Source organism: Amblyomma mixtum, chromosome 3 (assembly GCF_055824585.1).
Source record: "Amblyomma mixtum isolate Tamu chromosome 3, ASM5582458v1, whole genome shotgun sequence".
Lineage (NCBI taxonomy): Eukaryota > Metazoa > Arthropoda > Arachnida > Ixodida > Ixodidae > Amblyomma > Amblyomma mixtum.
Genome location: NC_143014.1, coordinates 46,227,197 through 46,238,561, shown reverse-complemented (window position 1 = coordinate 46,238,561; position 11,365 = coordinate 46,227,197). Strand labels below are relative to the sequence as shown.

At 48.1% G+C, this 11,365-nt stretch overlaps 1 protein-coding gene and 1 long non-coding RNA gene across 7 annotated transcripts in view; one reads left to right on the top strand and one right to left on the bottom strand.

The window, feature by feature from the left end:
- Positions 1 to 1,586: 1,586 nt before the first annotated feature.
- LOC149350029 (kelch-like protein 26) overlaps positions 1,587 to 11,365 on the bottom strand; it is a 29,033-nt gene continuing 19,254 nt past the window's right edge. For 3 of the 4 annotated variants that reach the window (XM_089579037.1, XM_089579036.1, XM_089579039.1), the window contains 3 exons: positions 10,408 to 10,605; positions 4,968 to 5,194; positions 2,096 to 2,444 (listed from right to left, as the gene is read on the bottom strand). In XM_089579037.1, the coding sequence (XP_089435163.1) occupies positions 2,140 to 2,444; positions 4,968 to 5,194; positions 10,408 to 10,605 (730 nt within the window). In that variant the 3' untranslated portion in view covers positions 2,096 to 2,139. Of the gene's footprint in view, positions 2,445 to 4,967; positions 5,195 to 10,407; positions 10,606 to 11,365 lie in introns of all 4 variants that reach the window. The other variant, XM_089579038.1, reaches the window with a different exon arrangement.
- Positions 3,691 to 10,560, top strand: LOC149350030 (uncharacterized). 3 transcript variants are annotated; one of them, XR_016290203.1, is made up of 5 exons: positions 3,691 to 5,334; positions 9,038 to 9,477; positions 9,556 to 9,647; positions 9,810 to 9,932; positions 10,421 to 10,560. It is a non-coding gene; the product is annotated as an uncharacterized LOC149350030 (long non-coding RNA). The 3 variants fall into 3 exon arrangements; XR_016290204.1 differs by lacking the exon at positions 9,810 to 9,932; XR_016290202.1 differs by lacking the exon at positions 9,810 to 9,932 and having other exon boundaries at positions 9,038 to 9,647.

Below are 11,365 nucleotides of genomic sequence, written 5' to 3'. Positions count from 1 at the left end.
CAAAATCCCAACTGCGCTTAAAGACGGTACCCCACGACTAAAAAACAATCGCTGTGCTGAGCTCCATTGAAGCTGGTCGAAAAGAAAAGAACAAACCACTGGATGAATGGAAAGATCTACCTTTGCTCAACAGTCAATAATATGAGAAACTGAAGGACCTCCCAAGATACCGAACCAAACCTGAACAAAACATCGAAAAACGGTGTTCCAAAAACACCCCAATTGACGAAAGTTATACCTGCAGTTATCGAGCACCAACGGATAGGCTCCACAAACCTACGGCCTTCCTAGAGTCCGCGAACTTGATATTCCTCTCCGCCCGATTGCGGAGCTCAGGTGTTCCCACCCTTCGATCGTTGTCGGAATACTTTCAGAGGCTCATAACACCAATCACAGGAGAAACAGCGACCCATGTCCGTCATCGAAATGGTCTCTCAGGTGAACCCTGAGGCCGACGAATGCCCCCCCCCCCCCCCCCCCCCCCCCTCCTAAAGCTACTCTAGATGCCCTGCATAGGGACGACACACTCAGCGTCCGAACACCACTTGGTGTAGACGAAGTGTGCCCCCTCCTGGAACTGTGCCTATCAAACACTCATTTCTCTTCTAAAGAAGAATTCTGCAGGCAGGTAAAAGGAACACCAAATGGGGCCTCCAAATCTAACTATGGAAAACATCGAGGAACAAGCTTTCAACTCAATTCAGCTAGAATCAAATATTTTCCTCAGGTACACCGACGACTGTTAAGTTCATAGTTTTCCAGCGCAACGGCACATGACCAAGGAAAGGTAGCCTCCTCGTCCGCCATTTTTGCCGACTATGGCAGGTGAAGATAGGGGACGAGTTCGCTGCACGTGTTCGTCCACAAACGACGTTTCCGCAGTTAACGCGACGGACATCGGAACAATAAATAGGTAGAGTGCCAGTATCGTCTAGGCCCTCGCAGAAGCACGCGTAGTCCCCTCACATAACGGCCCCGAGAAAGAAGACGCGGTGACGCTCGCCAGCCTCTTTTATTCACAGATTATACAGACCAATGCAGCGAGGGAGGTGTGTCCACAGATGACTCATCCTTATCTGATCTATACCCGATTCCTATCTGACATAGGCCGATATCTGCTGGTTTTGTTTATGTGGGTTTAACGTCCCAAAGCGACCCAGGCTATGAGGGACGCCATAGTGAAGAGCTCAGGAAATTTCGACCACCTGGGGTTCTTTAACGTACAGCGCACAGTACACGTGCCTCTAGAATTTCGCCTCCATCGAAAGCCACCGCGGCGGCTTGAGTGGCGTATTTTTTTGGTGGGGTTCATTGCGGTTGTTTGGTTAAATGGCTATCAAACTAAAATTTGGGGGGCAGCCGTTCTTGACGAGTACCTTGAAAATCATGTCTTTTCTTTGTTCTATTGGATTCTGTACTGCGGTGTGTTTAGTCTCTTCATGTCTTCATCGCAGCTTGCTGCGGTTATTCGGGGTGCCGATGTCATGAACAAACGCCAAATGAACGTTTCGACGTATAGTGGGACCGCGCGGTGGTCCAGGGACCCAAGGGGGGTCTAACACACTTGCCTCAATAAAGTTTTTCTCTCTCTCTTCACAACTCGTCTTTTAACTGTCTGCGGTTTGATGTGAAGTGCCGATATCGGTACTTAACATCAAACCATGCTGACTTCGTGTTACAGTCCCCTGGTGGAGACGAGTTCAGCTTTATTTCCATGGCCTAAAGTGCTGCCGCTAGCCCATAATGACTATTTGGCATGACATGTACAACTTTCCCGGACAAAAATTTTTAAAACCGGAAAATTGTAAGATACTTCCATTATATATGAAAAAATGGCGTTCATAAACGGTTTCCCGCTCAAAAACTCTTTTGTCCAGAATTGCTGAATGTGATACTCGGTTTGTACGAATATTCGCACATTTTAGTTTTTAGCGACACTATTCGTATTTGATTCGGTAGCAAAGCTGACCCTGTTCAATTCGCTTTCGAAAACGTGAGCGATCGAACCACGAAAGACGCGATGTCTTACGCTCCGATTTCCTTGATATATAGTGTTAAACACCGTACTGACAGCGATAAACTGGAAAAGACAACCTTCGCATGAAAAAAAAAATTTATGTTTAGCTTCGAGAAGGCGCGCTATTTGTTCTGCTGCTGGACAGCAATGTCTCCCTGAGAGTAGGACTTGACGTCCGGAGCTGCAACCGGGAATCTGTTGGCCATCTTGGTGGGCGACCTGTGGTCTCCGCGGCTCGTCAGTAGTTCTCGCAAGTTGTCCGACGGCTTTTCGGGGGGCGCCAGCACACAGTGGTAGTCCGTCACGTTCCCCGGCAGGTTTCCCAGCGTCATCCACTTGTCCAGCTTGGTGTCGTAGGCCAAGATGTTGTCGAAGTGATAGTGCGGTCTCTCCGCCTGCCGGCCCCCGATGATGAAGATGACACCGTCTGGAGAAGCATCAAGGAAAGACCGCGCGTTAGAACCCGGTACCCGACCTAACAGCATGCCAGGCGGCGACGAGGTCTCCTGACATGTCAGCGTCATCGGACTATTAATGAGCGAACACTGATCTTTTAGACAGCCGCCAAAGCTGGCAAGAGAAAGCTTAAAAAAAATGACAGGCGCCTACCCCCTACCCTCAGACTACGATGAATGATCAGCGCTTGCTGGTTCGAGAAAGGACACATTGAGGACGCCACGCTCGACTGCTACTGAATAGTCACTGAGGAAACACGAATAGCCGCAGTAGCCTATGACTGATTGGGCGGATTAGTGGCTGAGGGCAAGTGGACCCTGCATCGCGGTCGGGGTCAGAGCCTCCGGTCCGAGTTCGGTTGCCCAAGTTTGTCTTCGCCGGAGGGTGCAGCCCTTAGTAGGGTGGCCGTGCCCGAGCCGGCAGCTCTGTACATGCGTGTACAGTTGACTATTTTTTTTTTGCTACGGAATGGGACATGCGGACGGGACGACGACGGGAAACCGGGATAATTAAGCTAATACAGCTGGTGCTGTAATGTGGTTTTGCACGTCTGCAGCTATAGGAAGTTACCTGCTCCAGAGACACATCGCGACCGCATACATATTTTACGACTGCCTATCGGCGCGAACGCACCGCCCAATTTGGCAAAAATCAGTGCCACGTATACACGGCGTCCCAGCCAATGTCAGGCAGAGGTTACATCTTTATTTCCCACGCACTGTAGCTCTCAGTATTGCTGAATTCCGTTACAGCAGAAAAGTTATTCTTCTCTCGTCCACTGTGCCGCTTTCGCAGAGCCGCATCGCGAGGTGCCCGCGGCCAGGGCGCTGGGGATCATCCCGGATAATCTCACGACGCTCCTGTGGCCCCACCCTGGCCGCTTACGCAATGTGCCACTCGCGCGATTAATTAGCGACAGGACGCTACATGCGCGCGGCTTCGTATATAAAGTGCTTTCTTTTTTTTAAGCATGGGCAGTGGCAGTGTTGTCGGTAACGCGCAACAAATAACGGCGTTACCGGTAACGCGTTACTTTTTTTGGTAACTTAGTAACGTACTCGTTACCATTTCGGAACTGTAACGGGTAACGTTAACATTTTCCGGTAACGTGAGGTGTCACGTTACCAGTTACTTTTATTTCAATTGTCCCTCTCCGCCTCTTTTTTTTAAAAAAAAAAAACGCCGCAAATGATGTTGCAAATAAACAAAACCTTCAGGTGCTCTCGACGACCCTTGTTGCGGCTCGCATGCATGCCAGAAAACAGCTGCCCTTGACGACGTACTCAACTAAAAAAAAAGCACGAACACGCATTCACACACTTGCCTTCCCCCCCAAACCACTCACACACACACACAACTCTCTAAAGACTGGACGCATGCCGAGCCACCAATGGACCATTTGCAGAAATCTAAGTCCGTTTCTCCGTAAGCTTGTTTTCCAACCAAAAGGTCTCGTTCCCAGGCGACACTCTCGCATTCTCTGTGGAAGCAGTTCCCTCTTCTGAGTAAACTCAGGAATGTCGCCAGTTTACTTCAAAATGGCCCCAAGAGAGCCGTCGAAAGATTACAATGGTACAGCACAGAAAAGGGGATTGCAGTCAACCGGCTGTAGCACCGAAGTAGAGGAAAAAGAAGGAAATGGGCCTTTGTTCCTGTGCCGGCAGTAGTGAGCTACCTCAACTTTCTAAACATTTTCTGCTCAACAACACTGTCCCTCCAACTTTCTCCCTTCATAGTCATACCACCCCCTTTTCTCCCGTAGCCAGAACAAGGAACAACCCACTTCCCACAGCACTGTGTGATAAAGGACTGCCTTTTCCTGCCTAGACTCTGTTGCAAGCAGAGTGCGACCATCCGAAGTTTTCATTCTCTTGAAAAATATATGAGCGTGTCGTCGGGGTTTGAGATCTTTTGGTTGGAAAACAAACCTTGGAGAGAAGACGAGTTACAGGTTACAGTTACAGCGAAGACGCACTGATTAAAATTTATGGCCATGGAGTAACGGCAAAGTAACGTGCGATACTTTTTTTCGGTAACGGTAACGCGTTACCATTTTTTGTAGGTAACGTAGGGCGCTAACGCGTTCATTTTTTTTAGCGTAACGAGTAACGTATTTAGCGACTTTTTTTCAGTAACGCCTACAACACTGGGCAGTGGCCACCGGCGCGCAGTTACATTACAGTGCTCTAGAACAAGGTTCTAGAGCACTGTAGTTATATCTCGGACAGTGCCAGGAAATTCGCGCGCAATCTTTACATTTTAAGTTTGTAAATGGCTCCCCCCAGTTCCTTTCTCGCTATCGCTCATCTCTCTACTTCAGCATGCTATCCTCGCCCCGTCCCTTTTGTTTCCGTCAGCCGCAGCTCGGGTGTTATTAGACAGCAATCACGGCGGCCGGCAGCACCTTTTCTTTCCTCGTTGTATTCTTTTAATAAACGACTTTCGCGGCTTCGGCCTCAGTTCAGCGCTCTCAGAGGCCACCCCGTGTGCTCACCATGCGCGGCTGCGACGGTGGTGTGGCGCGCGTTGGGCATGGGCGCCCGGTGGACCCAAGTCTTGCGCTCGTCCACGAACGCAAGCGTGTCCTCGACCGTGGTGAAGTTGCGCTTCTTGCCGCACCGGTGGCTGAGCAGGCCCCCGATGGCGTACATGGTGCCGCCGCACTCCACGAGCGTCAGGCAACTCCGCGGAGACGGCAGGAAGTTCACCGCGAACGCCCACCTGCGCCGCAACGACCAGCCCTGAACGCGTACCCAGTCTTCCAGCTAGCAAAATTACTCCTGGCTATTTCCATGCCAATGTGGGCACATCTTCCGTGTGCCGGAGTTCGTTTCATGAACTTGGAAGCTTGTTACCTTACGGTGAGTCGCTGTTCTCCAATAGGTCGAGTGCGCGGCGCTCCAAATACACGTGTGCCGATGACTGAGCGGTGGCCTCTCGGCTAACACCAAGCTCGAACCCACGGTGGCTTAACTCTTTCCTTACCGCGGGAAAACAAGAAATTTCACGGTGGTGTGCCTAGCAATTTTTTAGTCTGGAAGCACTCCTATAGCCGCACTCCCCGGGTTTCAGCGGTGTGTGTCTGTGTAAAGCCTCTGAGTATATAGCAAGTGTAACTGGGTCAGAGGACACCTCAATCGCGCTGTGAGCAGGCGGTTGCGACCACCTACAAATTGAGGCAGCTATGAGCCTTTACTTTTCTAAAAGAGCAAGGTTTAGACTCCGTTGATTTTGAGCGCATAACTGGCTCCCTGGGTCAGTGGACACTTCAGTCGCGCTTTGAGGTACGTGTCCGTGGTGTCTACCTGCAAAAAACCGTGCTTTCGCACAATACTTCGTGCTTAGCAATGCTAAACCGCCAGCCATTTTTTTCACCAATTGTTTTAAAATTTCTTTACTACGCATGTCATAGTATAGATAATTGACTTTTCTCTTCAATGACACACAAAAAAGACGGAATATCAGTTGTCTACAAAATAAAACTTTGATTCGCAAAATTTCGGGCTCACAGAAAACTTCATAAAGTATTAAATATATCCTGTAATATAGCTTCCACCCTCGCGGTTCGATGACGTTCTACGTCACATCAGCGGTAACTCAGGACGTGCTACGTCCGCCGCTTAAGAACGTGGGTGGCGCTGGTGAACACTCACAAAGTTAGGTTATTTGTAGACATAAATACCCCCGAAAGCAGAAGGTTTGACAGCCGTCGCCGTAGCTCAGAGGTAGAGCACCGGACGCGTAATTCGGAGGTCGTGGGTTCGGATCCCACCGGCGGCATGTGGTTGTTTTTTCTTCTGCTTTTCTAATCAATTAGCTTTAAGCGACAACATATTCAGTAATATTATAAATTTATCAACACCACAAAATAAATAAATTAATTAAAAACTCCTAGTGCCCCTTGGTTTCTGTGGCTGTTGGCTTCTCTCATATTTATAACGAGCCCCTCATTCCCCTTTCCTTGTCTGTTGGAAAATAGGAGAATAAAAATCTAGAATGTACATTTTGGGTGTTACGATGCCAATTCCATAAATTCCATGCCTTTATTGCTTTTGCATGGCTGTGAAGTAGAATCTTAAAATTTGAAAGATGAACGATAGATTTGCCAGTAAAGAAGGGCTAGCATAATATTTCTTACGTATTACGGACGGATGGGCGAGATGTTTGTTGTGCCGGGTACCCGGCGCAACAAACATCTCGATACCCGGTAAGTGTACTGCTGCGTTGGGTGCACAATCGCCAGAGGCACAAATGCTAGTGAGAGCTTGCTTAAATTACCAGCATATCGAGTAGACAGATTACGAGATTGTTTACTCAGCTGGAATGTGCAGTGTTTTGTGGAGAAGAGCGCGTAGCTTTATCTTTAATGAGAATGAACTGCGAATGACGGATCTAGTTTTAGATACTTCGTTTAGGGCTGGAATTCGGCGGTTCTGCGTAGCTTGGAAAGCGATGCGCCAGACAGCCTTCCAAATTTTCAGAGGTCCGATGCGAGACAAATTTTAAACTTTTATGCTACGTGCGGTAGGAGTGCATTAATTTTTGCCTACATTTACTCGTCGACCGATTTTTTGGGGAGATGATAACAACTCACTATGTCTCTTCCCATTGACCGCATTCACACTCAACCACCATGGAAATCAGTGCACCTACAGGCACTTTAAAGTTAAAAGCAGCATAATTAAGGTGTTTTAAGCAGGAAACACCCCGTTCCTCGTTAGCTTGTGTTGCGACCATATAGGGATATCTGCTGACTTTATAAAGTGTCGGCCAGTTTTGTCCGCTGCGTAAGCTCATACATTACTGGCAGCTAAAAAGTAAAGATTCACTCACGAAATTTCCAACAGGACAAGGTGAACCCATTTAATCAATGCAAGCAGCATCATCTCAATTGCTGCGGTGCAGGCAATGCATTCAACTCGCATTCATTCAATTCAAAATCAATTCGCTTTGTCTGAAAATCGGTATTTAAACAAAGATTGACTGCACCGGGATGGAGGGATGAAAATAGCCCTAATTTTATTGAATAAAAATCTACAGACGGCAGGACTACCGGCAAGCTCGCTTCCTTGCAAAGTATGTCATTATGCAGCGAAGCGGAACCCACCCCTGCCCTTCCAACTAGTCCTAAACGGAAGAAATGGTTTCCACAGCCAACCTTCATTCCTTTGCTGCACTCATATCTAAAGCCTTCAATACGTGTTGTACCAGTCGTTCAAACGTGCCCATAAATAACGAAATGTTGTGGTGCTCCTACGGTGCAAAATTTTATTTTCGCTAGCAATACGGGCGTCCTGTCTGCGTCAAACGGCAGATACCAGTCACACCAATTAACCGAACTCTCAATGCTAATTTTCATTTCGGTATCATCTTGATGAAAACCATGGAAAGCGGACTCAACAACTCTGAGGCCAAGTATATACGGTGCTGTTGTAGCGTGTTGTGACGTTGCGGTTGTCACGGTAGTGCGGCCGAGTTCCCTGGCAGTAAGCGCGGCGTCCACGCAAGGGCAGGCCGGCCGAAGAAATCGATGTTGGAGCAGACAAAAAGGGCTTTATGTACACTATTAACACGGCAGCATAAAGGTGCGACACTAGGGCCGACAGCATAACGGCGTCTCGAGAAGGGCTCACTCGAACCCTTGAACGATCTCGCTGTCTGCTTTCTCTCTCCGACTTCCGGGTTCGCTTTCATACCCTCGACGGTTGACTACAATTGCATCACCCGTTTCACCAGAAGGCTGACTCGCAGTCATAGTATGCACAGTCATGCCTCGTAGCCAAAGTGATGACTCAATACCCATAGTCATTCTGCAATGTAGCGTTACTCAGCACTGTAATGCTTAGCATCCTCATACGTAAGCAGTCTTCAGTGTCTCTGCCGAATTTTTTAATGCATTAGGAGGCCATGAAGGCGAAAACTGACCGGCGTCGGCGTCTGTGGAAAGCCTCCATCTTCCAAGCACGGCAGATGGAGTGTGATATTTAGTGTGATTGCCGTCTCTCCACCTGCCACGGATGGCAGGTGAAAAAATTGCAGCCGATTTACATTACATGGCCAAATGCGAAGTACGTGCTCTACCACGTTGCGTCTCATTTCGCTTGCGGTTCGACGCAAGTGTTCGAAGTTCAGGCATCAGGCAAAGATCGGCGAAATCGGTGATTGAGAACATTAGCTGCAACGCACTACAAAATTCTGCGACCACTTAGCGCACCTTAAGGGAGCACTGCGATAGCGATGTGTTATGGATCCATTGCGCATGGATGAAGTTGATGAAGGCGATGACATGCAATGCACAGCGCGAGAGTGTGTCAGTTAAACGCGAGGGGTGATTGATTGCAGTGGTAGCATATACCGCTTTCGTGCAGTGGCCAGCGAAGCTGATCTGTTCGAGTCACCGCGGGTTTGAAACCGAGGCGCGACGCAGTCGCGGCCATATATATATTTATATTTATATTTAATATCTACAGGTCTAGCTGACTTCAGACAAACAGACGAGTTTTTTCGAGATTTCAAGCCTTAGTGCTCGCGCACTAAAAGAAAAATCCTCCTTTCCATTTGTAGGGCAGAGGAGTGAAGAAGTTGGAAGGTGGTAGCCACGGGAAAAATCCAGAGTGTGGCTAGCGCGACGGCGGAAGTTCTGGCATGAGCTGAGGAATACGCAACCTGAGGGAGGTTGCCGCGGTTGACAGGTGACATGTGGAGACAGGGAAGTCTGCTGCCTCTCCACTTGCAGGGCACACGAGAGAGGCCGGACTAAAAATGACTCAACAAAAATTAAAATGACTAAGAACAAAACGACTCCGACAACATCAGGCCTACGTGCAGAATAGACAGCCTCCCGGAGAACTATATGAGCAACAGTGAGGCTTGTGGGAGCTATGCCTTCTCTGTTTGTGAGACCGAGAGCAACCTAGGACTCAAGTCCCACCATAGGCTGCGTTTGAAGCAGTCGTTACCCGGTGCAGTGGCGCATCGTTGAACCACTGCGCTCACTCAGTGAGGTAAGGGTGAGGGAGGATTGGCACCATAAAATATGTGAGGGCGAGGCATCTGGGGCCCTCACAGCGATTCTTTTGCAGAGATCCATGTACTGCACGCCGCTGTGCGCACGCGCTGGAAGCTCCTCTGGCCTGCCAATGCCTGATGTTTCAACAATTTCCTTTTGGGATGCGTGAGTGTCTGCCTTCGTGATGTCTTTATCGTAGGTGATAATTTAAAACACTGGGTAGTTGGCCGAGCTGAAATCGACGATATCGTAAGCTAAACACTGACTAAAAAAGAGGAAACGATAATTTTGAACATCGTTTAAGCAGCACGTTCTGCACTTTTGCAGGGTGCGGCTCTGGAAGAATGGAAGCTGGAGTGCCAAAATTTGTGAACAATGAGGGAAGAAAATGACATTCCTGGAATAAAAAGTGCAAAAAACTACAGGGGACACTTAAGCTCCCCCTCAAGGGTATGACGTGATAGTGAAATTAATTCCCACATATGCAGAAGGTCATTCTCTACTTTACATTCATAGATCCCTGGGAGTCCTCATACCACTCCTGGCGCAGTGCTGCAGAGCTTAAACGATGTATCACTGCCTATGATGGCAGGTGCTCCCAGCGGTGTACTCTGTGCGGCCCAGATTGGTCTTCCCGAAAGACCAATCAGCTCTCCCGAAGGTCATGTTGCACACATGGTGATACCCGGCTTTACCTAGCAGAGTGAAGCTATCGCTTCAAAAGTAAGAGAGCCTAAGAGCGATGCACAATCGAGGATCTGCAAACTGCCATTAGAGCAACGGAGAGACGCTCACACACTACAGCTTACGACACTACTACTTCCTTAGCCATGGCAGGCACACTTTTGCCCTCCTTCGGAACACAAGAACTTAAAAACAAAAAAGGCTAGTTTGCCATTTTCAGGCTACCAACCACAGCCTTTACCTTTCTGTTTCAGGGTTGTAGACTTCCACGTAGGCAGTGGAACATGTTCTCCGACCAATCTGAACAATTCCACCGGCAACCCAGAGCTGTCGCTTGTGGCTGCAGAAACCCATGGCCATTCTTGGGGAATAAAGCTCACCACTCAGCTTTGTCCATTCGTCCTTTTCTTTGTCGTAGCGTTCAAGGCAACCCAAAAGCCTGAAAGTGCAATTCAGTGTGCATGCTTTCTACACAATGCAATACATGTGCATCACTGAGTTGGCCTACAGTAACAGAGGCTAGAAATATTATTTGAAAATATATTGCAGATCGTCCAGCCCGTGTTAAACGTGAGGCAGCAAACAGATACACCGCGAATTACAAAATTCACCTTGCCAGGTTAAACTGATCACGAATTCATGTTACCTCTCCATACAGGCAGTACGTAGCTCGCTGGCCATTTAATAAAAAGTGCACACAGGGCAGCAAATGAAATAGATGATGCTGACCTAGCAGTTACCGCTTTGAACTTGTCACTGCAATACCCAAAGGGTTGCCTACAGCCAATAATTCTCCAGCAGTTCGAGATTTAAGTACATCTGCTCTGCATTTCAAATAATGAAAATTGAATTGAAATGCATATCTTGAAACTGACTGGAGTGGCAGAGTGACAGTAAAGTCAGAAGCAATGAAGAATGGTAACTGTTGCACGAGAAACAAACACATTAGCAGAAAAGCCAGCACTTCTGAGGAAGTGATGTGAGCAATACTCGATGTCTGCACAAGTGCTGCACTTTTCACCAAAGAAAGTGTCGATTGCACTGCCTAGAGAATATTTTGCAGGTGCAGGCAGATCAAGTTGACCGAATATGAAACACTGCACTGTCTTGATCACCAAGTTAACCAAATTTGCAATTTAGCCACAAAGTTTCAACTATGTGCCGTTAGACATCTTCATACACTGCTAAATTTACTATAA